Source organism: Cyrtonyx montezumae, unplaced genomic scaffold (assembly GCF_038088225.1).
Source record: "Cyrtonyx montezumae isolate F1298 unplaced genomic scaffold, pur_monq_1.0 scaffold_10, whole genome shotgun sequence".
Lineage (NCBI taxonomy): Eukaryota > Metazoa > Chordata > Aves > Galliformes > Odontophoridae > Cyrtonyx > Cyrtonyx montezumae.
Genome location: NW_027071826.1, coordinates 3,089,018 through 3,108,261, shown reverse-complemented (window position 1 = coordinate 3,108,261; position 19,244 = coordinate 3,089,018). Strand labels below are relative to the sequence as shown.

The 19,244-nt window shown below is 52.5% G+C and overlaps 1 protein-coding gene across 2 annotated transcripts in view; it reads left to right on the top strand.

Annotated features, from left to right (window-relative positions):
* Positions 1-1,111: 1,111 nt before the first annotated feature.
* MDGA2 (MAM domain containing glycosylphosphatidylinositol anchor 2) overlaps positions 1,112-19,244 on the top strand; it is a 267,795-nt gene continuing 249,662 nt past the window's right edge. For both annotated transcript variants that reach the window (XR_010622915.1, XM_065748210.1), the window contains exon 1: positions 1,112-1,223. Coding sequence is in view for 1 of the 2 variants with exons in the window: in XM_065748210.1 (XP_065604282.1) it covers positions 1,151-1,223 (73 nt within the window). In the remaining variant the exon portion in view is untranslated. The remainder of the gene's footprint in view (positions 1,224-19,244) is intronic.

Sequence of the window (19,244 nt, the reverse complement as noted above, 5' to 3'; positions counted from 1 at the left end):
ACGGAGGCAAGAAAAACCTTCACAGCGCGCTTCCCGGCACGGCCCTGGGGGAGCACAGCCCGGAGCTTTGCCCGAGGCCGATGGGGGGTGCTCGGGAGCCGCCGTCGTGCCGCCCGTGCCCAGCAGCCCGCGGGCAGAGCGAGCGCGGCGCGCCCCGCACCGTCGGCCCCGCGCAGCCCCGGCCGCGCCTCGCGTCCCGCGGTGGGCAGCGCTCCGCCCCGCGCATCGTGCTGCCCGCACGGCCCCGCGCATCCCACCTCCGGGCGCAGCGCGGCGCTCCGGTTCGGCACCGCCCGCGTCCCTGCGCACCCGGCGGCGGTGGCGGAGCCGCGGGGACCCGGGAGGCGGCGGCGGAGGAGGAGGAGGAGGCGGAGGAAGGCGCGCGGCAGCCAGCCACGCAGCTTTGACGTCGCCGGGCTGCGGCTCCCCGGCTCCGGCTGCCGGCACGTATAGCACAACGTGACGGCACACGGCCGCCCTCGCTTCACACTCGCGCTCGCGCAACCGCCGCGCGGCAGAGGGACCCCCGCAGCCCCCGCCATGGGCCCGGCCGCCGCTCCGCACGCGCGCTGAGCGCCGAGGACTGCCCGCTGCCCGCCCGGCCGGCCCCCAGCTCCGCGGCCCCACCTCCGCGGCCCCGCGCCCACCCCCGGACCCCCCCCCCCCCCCCCCCCCCCGCTCCCCTCCATCCGCGCCGCGCGGGGGGCCCCGCGCATCATGCGGGGGCCGCGGCGCTGCGATGGCATCTGATGGCCGCGGGGCGCGGGAGGCTGCGGCGGCCCCGGGAGGCTCTCGGCGGCCCCGGGAGGCGGCGGCGGCGGCGGCCGGAGCCCTGAGGGGGCTGTGAGCGGGGCTCGGCCCGCTCCGCTCCGCTCCGCTCCGCGCCTCTCCGCGCCTCTCCGCGCCGCCCGCTGCGCAGGGAGGAGGAGGAAGAGGAGAAGGAAGAGGAGAAGGCGGAGGAGGAGGAGGAGGAGGAGGAGGAAGGAAGAGCGGAGCGGTGCCCGCCGCCTGCCCCCCGCCGCCCTGCCTGCGCGGGCGTGCGCGGCTCGGCCGCAGCGGAGCGCGGGGCTCCGGAGGGCTTTGCGCTGCCTCTGCCCCCTCCCCGCGGCCCCCCAACCGCCGGGCTGGATATGTGGATGCTCACGTGAAGATGGATGTAGCGATCGGGCTGCTGGGGCTGCTGACGGTTCTGCTGGAGGGCAGCTCCGGGCAAGGGGTGTACGGTGAGTGCGGGGCGCGCCGTGACCTTGTCGCGCCTGTGGCCGGGGAGGGATGCGGGGTGGAGGGGGTGCGGGGTGATCCCCGCGCGGCCGCGGAGGCGGCGGGGCCCCCCGCTGAGCGCCGGCGGAGGCAGCGCCGTTGCCATGAGACGCTGACACCGCGCGGGCAGAGCGGGATGCGGACCGGGGGTTTGGGGGTGGGGGGGGGGGGGGCTGTGGGGGGCACCACCGGCGCGTTCCGGCCCCCGACGCACTTGTTAGCGGCGGAGCTCCGGGCCGCCCGCGGCCGCGCTGCGAGGGGCGGGGGCGAAGCGTAAAGTTCGCCGCGCTCCGCCGGGGGCGCGCGGTGCCCGCGACCGAGCGGAGCGGAGGAGGAGGGGGGGAACGATCCCCTCGGAACCTCCATCCCACCACCCATCTCCAGCTCCGGGCAGTGACTTGCAGATCGCGGGGCTGCTAGTCTCCCTGCCCCGCTGCCATCACCGCGTGGAGCGGAGAGCTCCGGTGGTTCACCCCCCCCCCCCCCCACACCCTCCCAGCCAACCTTCCCTCGGGTCGGGCTGGCCCCGTTTCGGCGGAGCGTCGGGGGAAGCCGGAGGAGGGGAGCGGAACGGGGAAGGGGAGGCGGCCGCCGCCCGGTGCGCGGTCCCCGGTCCCGGCGGCGGGGTTATGTAAGCGGCGGCCGCGCGGAGCTGCTGCGAGCTGCGCTCCGGCGATGGGTGTCGGGTTGGGGGGGGGGGGACTCGGTGAATTCGGCAGCAAACGCTCCTTCCACCCCGAACGCCTGATTCGGCATCCTTAGGTCTAGATGTACTTTTCTTCCTTTGCGCCCGCTCCCCTTTCCGCTCCGGTTTCTTGATTTCGATGAATTTGCGGTGTAACCGACGATGTCCGAGGATGGAGGAGCTTTGCCAACGTGCGGTGGCCGAGCTCTGCTCTCCCGGCGCGCAGCGCGGAGCGGTGGATGCGCTGAAACAGCGGTGCTCGAGAGGATGGGAGAGGGCTTCGGGCAGAGCTCGGGCTGAGGCTGCGGGAAAGGCAGCTCCTGCCCCAGGCTGAGCCCGTCCGTGGGCAGGCAAAGTCACGGGCGGGTTTGTCTCAGGACTTCGGTTTGGCCGCGGTGGCTTTTATTTCTGTCACACATAACGTTGTATCGGGGTTGGGTGAGTGCGGCCGTGTGTGGCTGCGCTGCGTTGGAAACCCATTTTGTGTGAATTCGTGGCTCTCCGTCGGCTCCCCCAAGGTCTGTGCAGCAGGCAGTGCTTTGCCGAAAGCTGCCAGAGCCGGGGCACGGCCAGAGCCTCGGAAATCCTGCTGTGTGCACCATTTTGGTAACGGATATTTGGGAGGTGATGCTCCGAGTTCAATTAGCAGGGCGAGCCCTGGTCCGGGAAGGGAAACCTGTGTGCATGTCCTCCTGAGAGCTGCGTGGTTCCAGTTTGGTTGGCAAACCAACGCTCTGCATTTCTATCTCCAGTTTGTATGAGAAATAGAATTAAGATCCCGTGATGTCTGGCTATGCTTCCGCCCCTGAACTTTCCTCTGTTGCTTCTGAATAGCAAAGCTGTGCTTAGGAAGTCGGCTGCCTTTACAGCAGGGAATAGAGGGAATGGAGCTGGGAGCAGGTTTCAGAGCGATGGGGCTGGCGTCCCCTTCTCTGTGCTGTAGGGGATGTGGGGAGAGCAGAGCTGCTGCCCCCCATCAGGATGGCCAGCTCCCTGCTCTGCTTTGCCCAGCTTGTCTTCTTGGCAAAATAATCTTTAGAGGAACCCAAGTGCTGCATGCAGTTCTCCTCCTGTTTAAATTATGCATGACTTGCACGGTTAATAAAGCAGAAAACGTAAGTATTCAGAACATGATGGTTATCCTCCTGACAAACTTAGAGTTACAAGAACGGCTCATTGGGAAGGCCGAGATGCGCACGGAGCATTTGTAAGCAGATAAATGGCATCACATCAAACCTGGGAGAGTTTGTGAGCCTGGGGAGCAGATCTCCCTGCTGCTGAGCTGCCCTGGATGGGGCAAACCATGTCCCTGGCGTTCCCAGGCACAGTCACCACACTGAAATGAGTTTTCAGTGTATGTAAAACACAGTGGCACAGTGTGGGCCATACCCCTCCCCATAAAAACCCCAGAGGTGCTGCCCACCCCATCCCACCTGCTGGTGCGGATGCTATTAGGGCAGCAGTCGGTGCTTCCAGGTCCCAAGTGCCTTGAGGAGCTCCAGTGCTGGGCCATGTGAGGAGCTCTCTGAGCCAGCTTGGGGTGCGGGGTGAATGTGCAGGGCATTGGACATGGCTGTGGGAGCGAGCTGGCTTCTCATTGCTGGTTTCTGGATACATGGGTACTGAATGTCAGAGAGATTGTCCTGCTTCCTCATGCCGGGGCATGGAAATGTTACCGAGGAGAGCTGGCTTTTAGAAGGGAGCAGCTTTGGGAATGAGGAAACCAAAGCCCAGCGGTGCCCCTTCCAGCCTGGTGGGTGCAGCTGTGCTGTGTTCCGGGTCACTGGGTGCCAGTCGGGATGTGGGACATCCCACTCCCCACCCAGAGGGGATTCATCACTGCTGGCTTTGGGCTGGCAGTGCCGGCATGCTTTTCTTTTCCCTGCTGCTTGCCTGTTCCCACAAGTGGATTAAATTAGAAGGGTGAAAGAAGGGAAACAAATTAAAAAAAAAACAAAAAAAAACCACTTAAACCAGGAACGTTTTCCCTGTTAGAAAGGCCAGTTGGCCAGCAAGGGCCAGCAGCCCCAGATGTCACCAGCAGCGCGGGGACGGAGGGCATTTCCGCGGCTGTGAATGCGGGCGTTGTGTGGGCTGGGCCGGCCCCGCACAGTGCCGGGATTGTGCGCACGGAGCACAGCGGCCCCGGGAACAGGGCAGGAATTATGCGGTGCCGCAGGGGCTTGGTGCTGCCCCGCAGCTGTGTGCCTGCTCCGGGAGCTTCTGCAGGAGCCCACAGCTTGGGGAGAGCTTTAACTCTTGAACCAAAACCCAGAGAGGCGTCTCCTTGATGGCAGCTCTGGCAGCCAAAGCTCAGGGCACACGGAGGTATGGAAGTGGCTGTTGCTTCTCCTGCTCACAGCCAAGGTGTTGGGAGCGGTGCTGCACCTGCAGGTAAGGGGCTGGGCAGCATCCTGCAGCGCGGGGCTGTGATTTGGGGCATTGGGAGGCAATAAATTGGGGCTGAGGGGAACGGGTGCATGGAAACAGAATCGCAGAGTGCTTTGAGTTGGAAGGGACCCTTAAAGGCCCCCTGGTCCCGCTCCTTGCAATGCACAGGGACACCCACAGCTCCATCAGTGCTCAGAGCCCATCCCCTGACATCGGGTGTGCGCAGGGATGGAGCACCACCACCTCTCTGGGCAGCCTGCCCCGGTCCTTTAAAAGACTGAAAACTCTCTGTAGAAAAAGCGTGATGAGCAGCGGTGATTAAACCACAGCAGGCTCGACTCCAGCTCTGCAGACCTGATGGAGACCCTTCTGCTGGGGGGGGCACATCCCTTCCATCGGGCATGAGGTGGCTCCCAGCGATCCCCTGGCATGCAGGGAGCTGTCTCCATGCTGCCTCTCTCCCACCCAGCAGCAGCTGATGCTCTTGGCAGAGGTGATGAAATCGCCGCCTTTGAGTCCCTGTGAGGGAGATTTGGAGGAAATCGGGTGGCAAGGAAACAGTCTTTGAACAAATAAAACAAAAGCTCTCCTGGCTCGGAAGAGCAAAATCCAGTTTAATTAGAATCAGTCAGATGAAGTGCTGGGGAGGAAGGAAGCAGATGAATGATTAAAGCTCGGCGCTGTGTTGCTCAGTCTCTTCAGCATTTTGGGTACCTGCTCTGGAGAAGGAATGGTCTGCTGTCTGCATGCATTGCAGTGCCTGCCTCTGTAGGCACACAGACATACGTGTGCTCCTATAGGGCACCGTCTCTTCTGCAGCACATCCCTTTCCTTGGGGCAGCATCCATGCATTCCTGTCTTTTCATAAAGCTGGAAAAGACTCTTTTGGGGGAAAAATAGGTTTCTGAGGGTGGATGTCCAAGGCAGGACAGCTCCCTTGGTCTCTGATGATGGGCATTCAGCATTTGCAGAGCTGCTCCTCACACAAAGCCACACTCGTGTCCCCACGAGTTGAGAAGCCCTGGTTTATCATTCTCCGTCCTTCTTTGTGTTACATCTGGGGCTGGATATGTTGTTGCAGCAGCTCAGCAGGAGATGTGCTGGATGCATCTTTAACATACAAATGTTTCTTCCATCGGTGAGTTTAGCAGAGGTGGGATTGCTGGGGGCAGCGTGGCTGGTGATGTGCAGGAGGTCAGCATGAGACCCACTGTCTCGCCTGGCTCCAAGCTCTAGGAACGAAGTTAATCTATTTTTAATATATCAAAGCAACGACTGGAGTAATATATGTTACTTAGGAAATGGTGTGGACTTTAATTATGTTATTACTACATTACATGATTAAAACACTGTGCACCCTTTAAAGTGCAGTGCATGAAATATGCTGGTGGATAGATCAGCGTAGGGAGAGAGGGGACGGCTGGAAGGTCTGTGTCTGTTGGTGACACCTCTGTGTCCTGGCCCTGCTGGCAGCAAAGGGGCAGAGGTGTTTGGAGTTGCCTGCAGCAGGGCTGCAGAGGCACTGAGGACGAGGGCTGCCCTGCTTTGTCCCGCTGGAGCGCAGGAAGATTATTAAATACACGTCAAGGCAGGATTGCTAGGCAAGGAGTTGGGTTTCAGCGCGTGCTTCTCACTGTAGCTGTTAGCTGTACACATGCGTGCTGGCAGGAGTGCTGCACACCATGCAGCAGGAGCACCGAGTGCTGGGGGAGGCTGCCAGCTGGGATGGAAGGATGTGGCATGGCACGGTCCTGCAGGCCCTGCACTGCTCCCAGGCACCTGAGTGATGGTGGGCAGTGTGTCAGGGAGGGAGCGTTAGAGAAGGCAGCTGTAATTTTGGGCAAATGGAACAGCCACAGTCCTCACTGTGCTGCTTCTATCTCCTCCGATCCCTGCTGTGATCTCCAAAGAGCTCGTGATAAAGAACATCCTTCCCACAATCCCAAGGTGCCTTGGCTCTGCCTGGCACCTGCATGCCAGCATGTCCCTGGGCGGGGGGCACAGCCAGCTGCAGGGTTGTGGGATGGAATAAAACCACCCATTGGATATGAGGAGGAGCCTCATGGCCTCTGGCCTGCCTGTGTTTGGCCTCCTGTGAGGTGACATCCTGTAGAATGTAAAGCTTCTGAGACTTGTATTCATAGAATCATAGAACCATAGAATCATTAAGGTTGGAAAAGACCACTAAGACCATCTAGTCCAACTGCTGGCCCATCACCACCACGCCCACTAAGCCATGTCCCTCATTCCTTGCAATTGCTTCACAGGCTGATGCTGGCTTGAGGACTACAGATTTGCAAGCAGTGGGGAGATAGAAGCTTCACAGCAAGACAAGAACTCATCCTGTTGTTTTAGCAAGTGTGCTGCCATGCTTGCTTCAGACCTGGAAATGGATGGGAGCTGTGTCCACCCCACTCAGGTGGTGGGCAGCTTGTTCCTGATGGTTTCCTGGCATACACACAACAGCTCTGGCTGTTAGCACCTGGATCGATATTCCCATTTCCCATCTCATTTCTCAAACTGGAGTTAAACCTTTCTGGTGTGGTTCTTGCTTTATGAATATTTAAGCCTAGGGAAGTTGAATGCTAAGCTTGAAAGTGTTTTTACCCACTGGAGAGACGGCACGACATTAAAAGATGTTAGTGGAGCTATAATGGGCTGCAGCCCTTCACGAGCAGTCTGGGAGGAGGGTTTTAGAAATGATACTGATTTTAGGTCTCTCTCCTTCGTGCAGTTTCTCGAGAAGCTGCTTCTACTCCATGTCTCCATGGGCAGTGCCTGCTCTGTCCTATTAGGGCAGCAGAAGACCGTGACCCTGCTGGGATGGGGAGCTGGACGCCCGCACGGAGTGACTTTCTTCCTGGTCCATCTCTTCTTTCTTGAAATCTTCTAGGTGTGATGGGAGCATGACAGACTTCCAGGTCCCTCCTGCCACTGTCTCGTGTTTCTAAGTGACTGTGAAGAGATCTGTATGGATTTGTGCTCACGTGTGTTTTCTGCCCTTTCCCATTGCACCGACGATGATCTGTGGAGCTACCTTCACACGGTTGCCCCATAACCCAGTTCTGGGGGATAAAATTTCTGCTCAGGTGCTCCTTCCTCAGCCATGTGTGGTCACCATCTTTCTTACTTAAGACTGCATGTTTGCCGAGCACAATTGCAATGATTTGGCAATCAGAGTTTTCAGTTGCTCAATCTCTTGCACACTAGTTTGCTCCAACTCTTTGAAAACACCAATGCTAGAATCATAGAATCATTCCAGTGGAAGGACAACACCACACCACCACCTCCATCACGTCCTGCCCATCATTACTGCTCAGGGACTGTGAATTGGCAATTAAATGAGTATGTCCAGGTGGAAGGAGGTAAAGGAACTTGATGCTGCATCAGGCTGCCTTCCTGATTAACAGCTGTTTTTCCAAAGGCGGAGTTACTCAGCTCTCCTGGCTGTTGGATTGCTTTTTTTTCCCCCTTTTTCTTTTGCACTGTACTGACGGAATATAAAGCAATGAGGCAGTCTTGGCAGCATGGCACTGCAAGGGTTGGAGCTGCCACAGTAGCTGTTTCAGCAAAAGTTTTGCCCCCAGGTGATGGGGCAGAGTGTCCCCTCTGTGCCTCCTCCAGCAGAGGCACCGGATGCAGACATGGGAGAACTCCACAACGTGATGCAGCTGATGCATCCCCAACATCCAGCTGCCATTTTCAGCTCATTATTTCAGTTGCTAACCCAAGCTGTTCCACACTCCCCATTTTTTCCCCCTCCCCAAATCGCTGCCAAATGACACAGTACCTTTTGGTAGAACTTTGTAAATCAGCCACTTTCCTGCTGCCTGTGTAGCAGCACCTTCCTTTCTACTCTGCACACAAACAGGGCTGTCAGTACGAAGCCACTCGAGGAGCTGCCTCCAAGGGGCAGGTCTGCAGCCCCACAGCTGCAATAAATTGTGATCATTATTTAAAGCAGGGCCAGGCTAGCACCTGGCTTTAGTTCCCACAAGGCTGTGAGCAGGCTTGGAGTGAGCTGGTGAAGCTGGAGTGCTCAGGTTGCTCTTCTCTTCCAAACGTGAGTCTTTCTTTCATTGAAATGATTCCTGTTCCTACAGAGGAAGGTAAGGGTGTTGGGAAGCCAGTACTTTCTTAGCTGTGCTGTGTAAATGGATTAAAGCATGGTTGAGGAGGTGGCTGTGTCATGTTGCTTGGTTCCTCTGTTGTCTCATGGGACAGGCTTTGTGGTGGGCTGTAGGGATGCTCTGCTCCCAGCGCTGTGTCAGTGCCTCTGGGCCTGGTTTGACTGAATCCAGCAAGGAGGAATAAGGTGATGTTTTAAGAAGAGAGCTCTCCGGGGTGTGCCTGGGCTCAGTTCACTGGGGCTGCACCTAGGGGCATGGAGAAGTACATATGTTCTGCAACTTCAGGAGCTGTAGTTGCTATCCCAGGTGAGCATGGTGTTTTGACAAAGTGGAAAAGTGCTGGGGCTTGTTGTGGCTTGTGGCTGCTTTTTTTTTAGCCTCCCTGTATGCTTTCATATGAAGTAGAAAGGAGCTTTAAAACAGGTGCTTTGAAGTAAGTAAAAACTAGGCTGTTTCAACCTAAAGATATCATAATGCTTATATGTTTTCTGGTTATTCAGTGGAGCTATCAGGAAACTGTGGAATGTGTCAGACTTCCAAATTAACTTTTAGTTTAATGGGGGGAGAGTGGGGGAAGATTGTGTGGAAGGGTGAGGAATAGATTTTCCAGTTGAACTTAGGTAGTGCCAAACTGCTTTCGGCCAAGTGTGTCTTCATATGCACACCAGAGATCTGCTTTGTGGGCAGGTAGGTCCAAGGGCTTCTCACTTGCAAGCCATTAATGCTCTCCTTCCTGTGGTGGGGAGAAGCTCTTACAATTTAATTAGTTTAATTATGCATATATTTTGCCTTATAGGATAGCTTAACTTTACCTCAGGCACCTGAACAGAAAGAGATATTTTTCTACTAAGATTAAATATTCTCATAAAGAGAACGTTTTGCTGCCCATGGCTACTCCATACTCAAACAAGTAGAGTCCTTAAACTTCAGGGGCTCTTCATATGGAAAACCAATACCCTGCAACTAATCTCTATTTTTACCAAAGGACCTTCCCTCCATCTGGTGCTTGATGGAAGCCCCACCAGAGCCCTCTCCTTGGTGCAGAAGATGAGTCAGAGAAGGGCGTGTGGTTTCTGAGTATTTTTGCTTTAAGGGTTATAATGTTCTGTAGAAGTGATGCGGAGACTGAGGTTGAGTGTTAGAAATGAGTCTTTTCAATTCAGCTGTAGGTGTATGTGCTGGACTGAGCCTTGAGGTTAAGTGCAGACTTATGCACTGGCCTGGGTGTTGCTCCTTGCAGGGCTGATGGAAACTTCTGGTAGCTGCTAGCTGGAAATGCAGCTCGGTGTCTAGTGCATGGTAGAAAATACTTTTCTGACCACAGAGTCTCTCCCTGCCAAGGCAGTGGGTGAGTAGGACTTCCTATCTTCATGATTTCATTGTGGAAGCATTTTTCCACCCTGTGCATCCACATCATGATGTCTCATTGCTCTGTGATCTTTAAATGGTCCACCTGCATTGAGCCCCTAATGGTGGCTGTCCCTCAGTGCCATTGCTTGGTTGCAGTGTACTTGGAGCAGAGTGGGCCTTTCTCCTCTGCATGTCCCTGATATGGGGTGGAAGTACAGGTGGGCAGTTTCGGGGAGGTGAGTTAATGCAGCCAGCCACTGCTGTGTGTTTATCCATTTTAATGTTTGTTTCTTCAGATGATGGCAAATATGGGTAATGTCACGTGGGGTCAGATGTGCAGTGGGTTGAGCTGATGGTCACCTTATTATGTGGGGCTTTGCCTTCGTGTTCCCACAAAGCCTAAGGTGGTTTGCATAACCAATGGCTTTGCCTTAAGGAATCCTCGTGTGACAAAAACCCACCAGGTGTTCTGCTTGCACCTTTGGTTTCTTAGCTGAGGTTGTCTTTATTTCATACACCTGTAATGCTTTAGCAGTTCTGCTCTTGCAGGAATTAATCTGTGCTCCTTTCTTCCCAGTAAATAGCAAATGTACTGCACTTGCCAGCTTATTCTGCAGATATTAGCTTATAAAGCACTACATAGAAGGACGTTAAATAAAGCACTGGCTCCTTTGAAGTGGTGTTAGCTGATTATGGTAGTCCTCTTGGTCATGGCACTTGTGTGGCTCTCTGACCTAGGAGTCCAGAAGGTAGAGCTGGACCTTCTGCCTTCCAGGGTTTGGTCATGCTAAAAGCATGTGGTTGTGCTGGTGTGGAGCAAATGAGATGTGATAGATGTTGTGGATGACCTTGTGGGGTTCTCACAGGCAATTTGTTAAGGTCTTAAACTTGCAGCCCTGGTTCCCTGGTTTTTATTGGCTCTTTTGTCTGCCTCCTGTCTTGGCCATGTCTTTCTCAAAGCCCATTGCTGATGAACTACTTGGGGACTCATACTGTCAAACTGACCCCTGCAGACTGGAGTTGGCTCTTCACTGTACCACCAGCACAGCATGCAGCTGGGGTGCTGTGGGCTGTTGTGTTGCCTTTGGGGATAGAGAAGTTTTACCTAGTATGAGATCACGCTCGGAAGAACAAAACCAAGTGCAGATCTAAGATGGCTCCTGGCACTGGGCATCAAAGCAAGATGCTGAAGATCTGTAATGGGGCAGATGGTATTGGCTCCTGTTTGTGCCTGGACTTCAGCGTGGGGCTTCTGGTGGGTGCTCCCACAGGGTCTGTGCAGGGGGAGGTGAGAGGTCCCGGGGTGTTTCAGTGTCTGGAAAGAACTGAATTTGTTAAGGTTGAAAAAGACCAGGATCGTCTAGTCTGGCCATCCAAAGGTGGTGCTTACCACTCTAAGAGCCATTTGGAAGATGTGCTGCAAAGGTCTTTGGGGCTGTGTAGGATGGGAAGAGCTGGGGAGAGATGGATGTGGATGTGTCTGCCAAGGAAGCAGTGAGATTTAGCAGTGGGCAGAGAACGGAGCTGTGTTGGTCTTTAAGAGACAAGTGTTCTTGGTCTGCAAAGCCCTGGGGGTGGGAGTGTGCTGTTTGTGCATCACCTGTCACAGTGGGATTGCTCCTGGCAGGGTTTCCAAGCCTTCATTGCAATATAAATAATAATAATTAGTGTGTCCTTATGGAACAGTCATGGCAGTGTTTGGATTGGGGGGGAAGGGGGGAAACAAAAGCAGTGTTTGTTAGTGTAGGAAGCGCTAGATGATGATTCAGCCTTCACAATACAGGTGATCTGACATCAGCAGCCCTCTAGCTGGTGGAGTCCTGTGAAGGGTGAGCTGTGACCTCTGAGCAGCCTCGAGGTGCTTTTCAGGAGGTCCCAAAAGACATTTCCCACTGGTTATCAATTAAAAAGAAAAAAACAACAGAAGAAGTGGAAGGCTGAGAGATGTGTCAGGCTCTGAAAGGCTTATCAGCTTGTGTTTTTAAAGAGGAAGGTGAAAATGAGGCTTACAGAAGTGGGAATCAAAGGAAGGATGGTGTTGGCTTTCTGGATTGTCCTGGAGTCATCAGAGAAACATGGAGCAAATCTGCAAATGTTCAGCAGGGTGAGGTGGGAAGTGAGCAAGCAGTCTGGACATCTGGCTCAGATGAGTGGTTAGTGCTAAGTGTGTGCTAATTAGCTTATCGATAAAGACTTTCTCATGCTCTTCCAAGGAAAAATTGGTATTGACATGTGCCAATGCAGTAATTCAACAGAATCCGTTGTCCTTTGCATTGTGAAAGTCCTTTCAGCTTCTTGTTCGGAGCACCTCTGTGAAAATGCAGTATGTGAGCAGGGCAATCCTGTGCCTTAGCAGTGAAGTAATGTAATAAATCAGTACAGTATGGTCAGGGCATTATGTGGGATAAGGAGAGCAGCCCAGTAACAGCGGTGCTAAGCTTGCAGATATTGGAAGAGTTATGAAATGATGAAACCCAAATAAACTGAAATGTAAAGCTGTCGTGTTGCACGTTTCCAGTTACTGCTTGTGTGTTTGTCAGGAGAGAATACATATCTCTTTCCTTATCCTTGCAACGGTTGCAGTTAACATGGGTCCAGGGGATCAGTTCAGAAAATAACCACTTTCTGAGTTTGCTGATGCTTCGGATTCAAGTTGAATTCTCAAGTTCATCTCCCTGCTTCATTCTGAGCCCAGCTGCTGTATGTGTCAGCTCTTCTGTAAGTGCTCCAGGACTGCTGCCTTGTGTCTGTCCCCTTTAGGAATGGGGAGCCCAGCCTCATGTGATGCATCCAGGCTTCCCTTCCTGTAACATCTCCAGGGATGGTGACTCCTACTCCCTGGGCAACCCCTTCCAGAGCACCAACCAGAACATCTCCTGGCAAAAAGCAGGAGATGAGGTGTCCAGCCCAGCCGCAGGTTGGGGTCACAATGCAGAATATGCAATGGAAAATGTCTGCATTCAGCAGGGGCTGGTGGAGGTTCCTGGGAGGTCCTTTTGGATTTGGGTGCTGTGGTGCTCACAAGGACCTGGGAACTTCATGTTTAGCTCACTGACTTCTAAGAGAAGATGATGCAATTTTTCTTCTCTTGCTGTATAGCAGTGCCAGTAAGATTGTGAGGCAGAAATCTCTCCTAGCCTGCCAGCTGGTAGCAAGTGTGGGGCCTGCAGAGCATCTCCCTGGGAGAGTGCAGAGGAGCACAGCCCAGTGCTGGCACTGGGATGAGAGGCAGCAGTCTGGGTTGAGCACACCTGGAGCCAGGTGATTAGTGACTAGGAAAACTGGGCTTGGGCATGCTGTGTGCTCCTCACTGCTGCTCTGTGGGGAGCTCTGCTTCATCTGGAGGCTTCCTCCAAGGAAGGACATGACCCAACATGCTCAGTGCCTTCCTTGCTGCACACGTATGTGCGGATGTGGCTGGCTCAGTTATTGCAGTAGCAGACCTTAAACCAAACACTTGCATCTGTCCATCACCATTTATGGGAAACGTAGAGCTATGGGAGCAGCCCACTGAATGCCTCAAGCTGCAGTGGTTTTGCAATAGTTCCCATTAGACCTGATTTTGCAAAAAGCTGTGCTGAAGCTCAGTCTGCTCTTAAATTATCCCCACCTGGATAAAGGGATGGCCAGCAGGCTCCTCTTGGCTCACAGTATTTTTAGAAGCTAGATTATACTTCCAGCAAGAGATGCTACATTTTGTATGAAAGCTCTTAAGATGCCAGAAGGATTTTTAATGAAGGAAAAATAGGGTATTTATAGATGCTTCATTATAAGGAATGTTGCCAGCAATCCCCATGCTTTCATATTGCTGGTGAGGGTTTCTCATGACCCAACCCTGTTTTCTGCCTTGTCAATTGAGCTGGAATCTCTTGACTGTCTTTAACCTGGGTGTTCTCTAGGGACCTGATTTACAGTGTGTGCTCACAAAGAGCTGTTTTGGCTGAGCTGAGGAGATCTGAATGACCACAGCTGTGAAAATGCAGCTGGGAAATGAGCATCCCAAAATGGGTCCCCTACCTTAATTTTCTGCACAGTGTGTTATGTAGTGGCACCCTGAGTAGTTTCCTTACCACCTGGGGAACAGTGCAGTCTGTGCAGTTGAGCATTGGGGTAGGTGTTGCTCTTTGTGCTGAGCCCAGTGTGGGGATGTATCAGATGCCCACATGTACAAGATCCAGTGCAGTAAAGCAGCAGCCAGACCTGAGAGAAGCTGGTGATGTTAATTCTGCCTTACAAGCACTGGTTTGTGGCTACTGCTGGTGAAAGGGGAGAAAGGTTTTTGCATGTTGGAGGAGTTTTAAGTGTGGTTCTGATTGGAAGGATGTGGCCAAGTACTCTTGTGATAGCAGAAATAAGGGTGTTCACCTCTTTTTGGAGAGCACTGAGAACTCTGTGTTGCTGAGGATGATTATTAACTAGGACTGCTCCTGTGAAGAGCCTCAGGCTATGGAGGAAACGATCTGGGTGCTTTACCCTTGGGGTACAGAGGCATTTGGGTGAGGTGTGGGTGTCTGATCGGTGCAGAGCTGTTATGTGGTGATGGCAGAAGTCTCCCAGGAGCAGTGTGTGAGAATCAGTGCTTCATCTTTGCTGTCTATGGCTCCAGTGCCAAATGTGCCTTGTTCCTGCTCTCATCTGGGTCACCCAGAAACTCACCTTGACTGAGCCTTGCAGTGTGCCTGGGCTGTGCTTAGGGCTCACATCTGCCCTGGGGGAATGCAGGGCTCCTAAGCAGTGACTTCTGGAGGACAGAGTTGGCTGCAGGCTGTAGTTGCCTTGAGTGCCTGGCTGTCACCTCCTGTCCCCTCACAGCAAAGCACTGTGTGGTTTTTCAAGCCCCTGTTGTTTGTTCCAGCCACCAGGAGTCGCATCTCAGAGCCTTCATGCCTACCTGGCACCACATCTTAAAAGGAACCACCATGAACTTAAAATCTGATCCGAGCACTTTGTATTAAAATCTTAATAAAAAAAGGCCTTGAGAGAAGTGGAATGGGAAAAGGTGTGGTTTTTGGTAGTCTGTATGACAGAGGTGACTCTTAATTAGTCATAGAATCATTAAGGCTTGTAAAGGTTGCCAAGCCCAGCCCACCCCCACCATGCCCACTGACTGTGTCCCTCAGTGCTACATCTCCACAGTTGCTGTGCACCTCCAGGGACCTTGAAAACCTCCTGTGGACCATCACTTCCTGCAGAGGCATCTTTAGAGCCCAGGAGCTCCTGTTCCCATGTGCCCTGCATGTTTTTTTTTTTAAAGGGATCCCAGCAGGTACAACTGACTGCAGTGCTATAGGGAGTGCTGTAGTTCCTTCCAGTGGTGCAGCACAAGTCCTTGAAGACCTGGAGCAGGGAGAGCTGCGTGATGTGCTGCCGTGTGGGGCCCTTTGTATGTAGATCCTCTTATTTGCTAATGGGATTTAGATTCAGACTTCCATTTCACCAACCTGAACGCTTGCCTGAAGGTAAAGCAGCCTTTTATACCTTACAGAAGCAGCACATTAAATTAAGTGGCAAGCAGGTGGAAGCTTTACATGCTGTGCTGTCTGTACCATCAGGGCAGAGCACTGTGCGGACGGCGTGTAGCCCTGCAGCAGCAGTGGGCTCTCTTGGAAAGGCTTCACTTAATCCAGTGACACTGAAAAACATGTTTTGTTCACTCTCAGCCTTCAGATTTGGGCTTAGACAGCCTTCTCCTTCAGGAACTGAAGCAAAGCCATGTGTCTGTTGTGGAGTAGTGATATTGCTGGGAGGGGTGCTGCTGTCCTGCACGGTTTGCTCAGCTAGGTGCGTGCCTGGGAAACTCCTCCTTTCCAAGGTGATGATGGTTCATGGGGTTGTGATGCTGAATGTCAGATTGGAGAAGGTGTATCAGGTCTGTGTGCCTGCTTTGTGCTGGAGGATGGGTTCCCCTGCAGAGATAGCTGTGTGGGGTAGCTTTCCCCGCAGGGATGGCTACTGATCCAGTGCTGCCAGCAGTTTTATACCATGTCTTTTATCTCCTGCTTTGGGATCTGGAGAGCTTTGATCTGCTCTTAGGGTGCAACAGTAGTTGCTGAAGTGTGCTGTGGAAGAAGTAAGACCTACATCAGTTTCCTTCCCCCTATGTTTCTGGCTGTGGTGGGTAGGGCTTGTGGAGTTGTCTGTGACATGCTCCTTTATCTTCTATCTTTATCTCTATCTAGCTTCCAGTCTTGTGAACTGAATAAAAGTGTGCTCAGTGACATCATGCTGCTTAAGCAAATGGCAGCAATGGAAAGTTGGACGAGTTCAGCGTGTTGGCTTTTTGTAGCCCACGAATGGGATCACCCACTAGAGCAGCTGTGAAACAAAGGTTTCTTAACCACACACATTTCAGGTAGATCTGGTCCGAGAAGCCCTTTCTCAAGTCTCCATGGAGAAGGGAGCGAGGAGAGAAGTCAAATTGAAGATTATTTTAAGGCACGTTGTTTCTCAGCACGGAGTGCTGTGCTGTGAAGCTCAGGAGACCAAACATTCAAATTCCCATCCTGTTATGTAAGCACTAAATAAAGAATATAATGAAGACTTCACAGGACAATGGTTCAGGTCACCAGGCAGTGCATGAGTTGGTTGGAGCTCTGCTTTCCTCTTTGCCACCTCCGGAGGATCTCCTGGAATCGATGTTGCATGCACAACAGTCTTAAAGAGCCTTAAATGTGCTTTTTTTTTCCCTTCAGTTCTTCTCACTACTTCTGAAACTGTTTTGGGTCTAAGATATTCTCTGAGAGCGAGCAGTGTGGTTTCATTGTGTTGTGGAATTGCAGCCACCTGACTTGGTTGCTGCCTCCTTGTTCTTGTGTCCTGGAGAGCAGTGCAAGTTCTCCCAGTCAGGTTCTCATGATATGAATGACTTTACAAGGCTGCTGCATCAGATGAAGCTGAATGAAAGAGCTGCTTCTCTTGCTGCTGCTGGTATTTCTTTGTGACCACCAAAGATGCTGGGTGGCATGCAGTAGCAGTCCCATTTGTATAGCACTATATACTTCAGCACATTGCCATTTTCTGGTAGAAAAAATGCACTTGTGGGTGCTAAGGTGAAAGCAAACTGAAATTCTGATATTTCATTGTGATACGAAGTTGTTGGGAGTTTGTTTTTTTTGCTACTTTCAGGTTTTGAATGATCACAAAGATTCTATTGCCTTTCCTATTCGTTGCTACAATTCCTTCAAATGAAGGGATGGATGGAGACCCCCATCTGCTCCCAGGCTTGGTGTCTGTGTGTTCCAGCTCTTCAACGCAAGTTCTGAAGTTTTGCCAAGTGCTTTCAAGCCCAGGCAGAAAAAAAAACCCCAAAAACAAAAACACACGAGTAGTTATAGCTGCTGATAACTTGTAGGGATTTATTGAAGGAGCAGCAGTATTTCTCTGTTCTCCCCAAGACCCTGTCAGCTCCATTCGAAAGGCTCACCATGGTGTGGCACAGATAGCATCTGAGCTTTCAGTTGCTTTTAGAGGAAATTTATGGTCCTCCTGATAGCGTAGAAGAGCTCAACAATGTGACTCTCATGGGTTTGAGAAGCAATAGCTTTAAATTTCCTCTTAAAACTCTTGATGTACTGCTTCTTCCTGTGGGTTGAATATTGTGCTGGAAGTGTGGTGTGTCTTATGCCCTTCCCCCCACCCAAACCTGTCATCTTGGGTTTGATGGAGCTGGTGAGAGCACGAGGTCAAAGGAAATAGCTGAGGGTGGAAAGCTGGATGTGATGATTGCAGGAGCCAAATCAGAAGAGTGCAGAAGCAGGCACAGTGGAGACTCTGCTCAGGCCAGAAGGGTTGCTGGACTCTTCCTTGGGGATAAACAGTGCTTGGAAAGGGTAGCATGCATGAGGAACCATGAGGAAGCTTCTGAGGACAGTGCAGAGAGAATGCTCAGGGTGAAGGAAGATGATGGAACCACAGAAGGGGTTGGGTCAGAAGGGACCTTTAAGACCATCCATATCTAACCCCCTGCTATGGGCAGGGACACCTCCTTCTAGAGCAGGTTGCTCACAGCCCCATCCAGCCGGGCTTGAAATGCTTCCTGGTAGGGTGCATCCTTCTCTGGTCAACTTCTTTTGAAGCCAAGATGGCTTGCACAAGTGCATTACTCCAGCTCAGGTGTTCAGATCCTTCATAACAGCATTTGGATCCCACAGCTGCTTCTGATTTCCAGTCTCCATCTCCAGCTAGATCAGGTGTGCCCAGCAGTTGTGCTGGCACAGGGCAGAGTGGGTAACAACCCATCTGTACAGATGAAGATCAAGGGAGAGCCCCTGATGGTGCACTCATGTCAGCTGTTAGCTATGCAGAGCTGTAATGGAGGCCCTACTTGAGGACCCCAGCTGTGCTGTGGCTGGGCCCTTGAGGCTCAAAATGGTTTTGCTTTAGAGGCCTTAGCAAGAAAATGTACTTTTAGGCTTTTGTATGTTTTTTTTATGTGGAAATGATTATGCAATAAGAGCTATGAATGCTCTGGCAACTTTGCACAGCTCCTCTAATGCTGGTGCTGAAGAGCAATTAATCAATACAGAAAAGTAATTATGACATTAAATGACCGGTGACAGAACTTGCTTTCCCACCCTCAAGCTTCTGTGGTTTTCCGAAGCTGCTCTTCTGAATATGTCAGCGTAGTGGAGCTCTGATGCCATTTTCCAGCACATTGTTTTCACTTTTAAAATCCCTTCCATCTTTCAGAAGGATGCTGGCCTGCCTCCTGGCATACGCAGTAAGTGGAGATGTACTGATGATCACGTAGGGGATTATTTTCTTGAAATAGAAGTGTTGACATCTGCTTCAGAAAATAACAAATGTTTGACCAAATAAACTCATTAAACCCCTCTTGAGTGCAATGGCATTGCTTTAATTGCACATCTTGCTTGATGTCCTGAGCTTGCACGCAAGGTTTGCTAATTATTCTGCAGTTGTCCTTGAAGATGGGTGCCTCAGTAATGAGCTGTTACCAGCAGGTTCCTGTTGGTTGGTTTGAGTCTTGCACTGCTGGAAATTGAAACAAATGCTCTGTGGATTGATGGAGTGTTGGTGGTTGCTTCAGTGGTCAACTGGAGTTGTCATGGTGCTGCTGTATGGTGGTCATAGCAGTTGGTCCACCGACTGGTGACTGATGGCAGCTCTCATTTTATGTATTTATGTAGTTTATATACTAAAGGACAGGATGAGGGAAAACTGTTTAAAACTAGCAGAGGGCAGATTACACTAGATATTAGGAAGGATTTTTATTACTTTGATTATATTATTACTGTGAAGATGGTGAGACTGGAACAGGCTGCTCAGAGAGGTTGTGGATGCCCCCTCCCTAGAGGCATTCAAGCCAGGCTGGATGGGGCTGTGAGCAACCTGCTCCAGAGGGAGGTGTCCCTATCTATAGCAGCGGGTTGGAACTGGATGGTCTTAAAGGTCCTTTCCAACCCAAACCA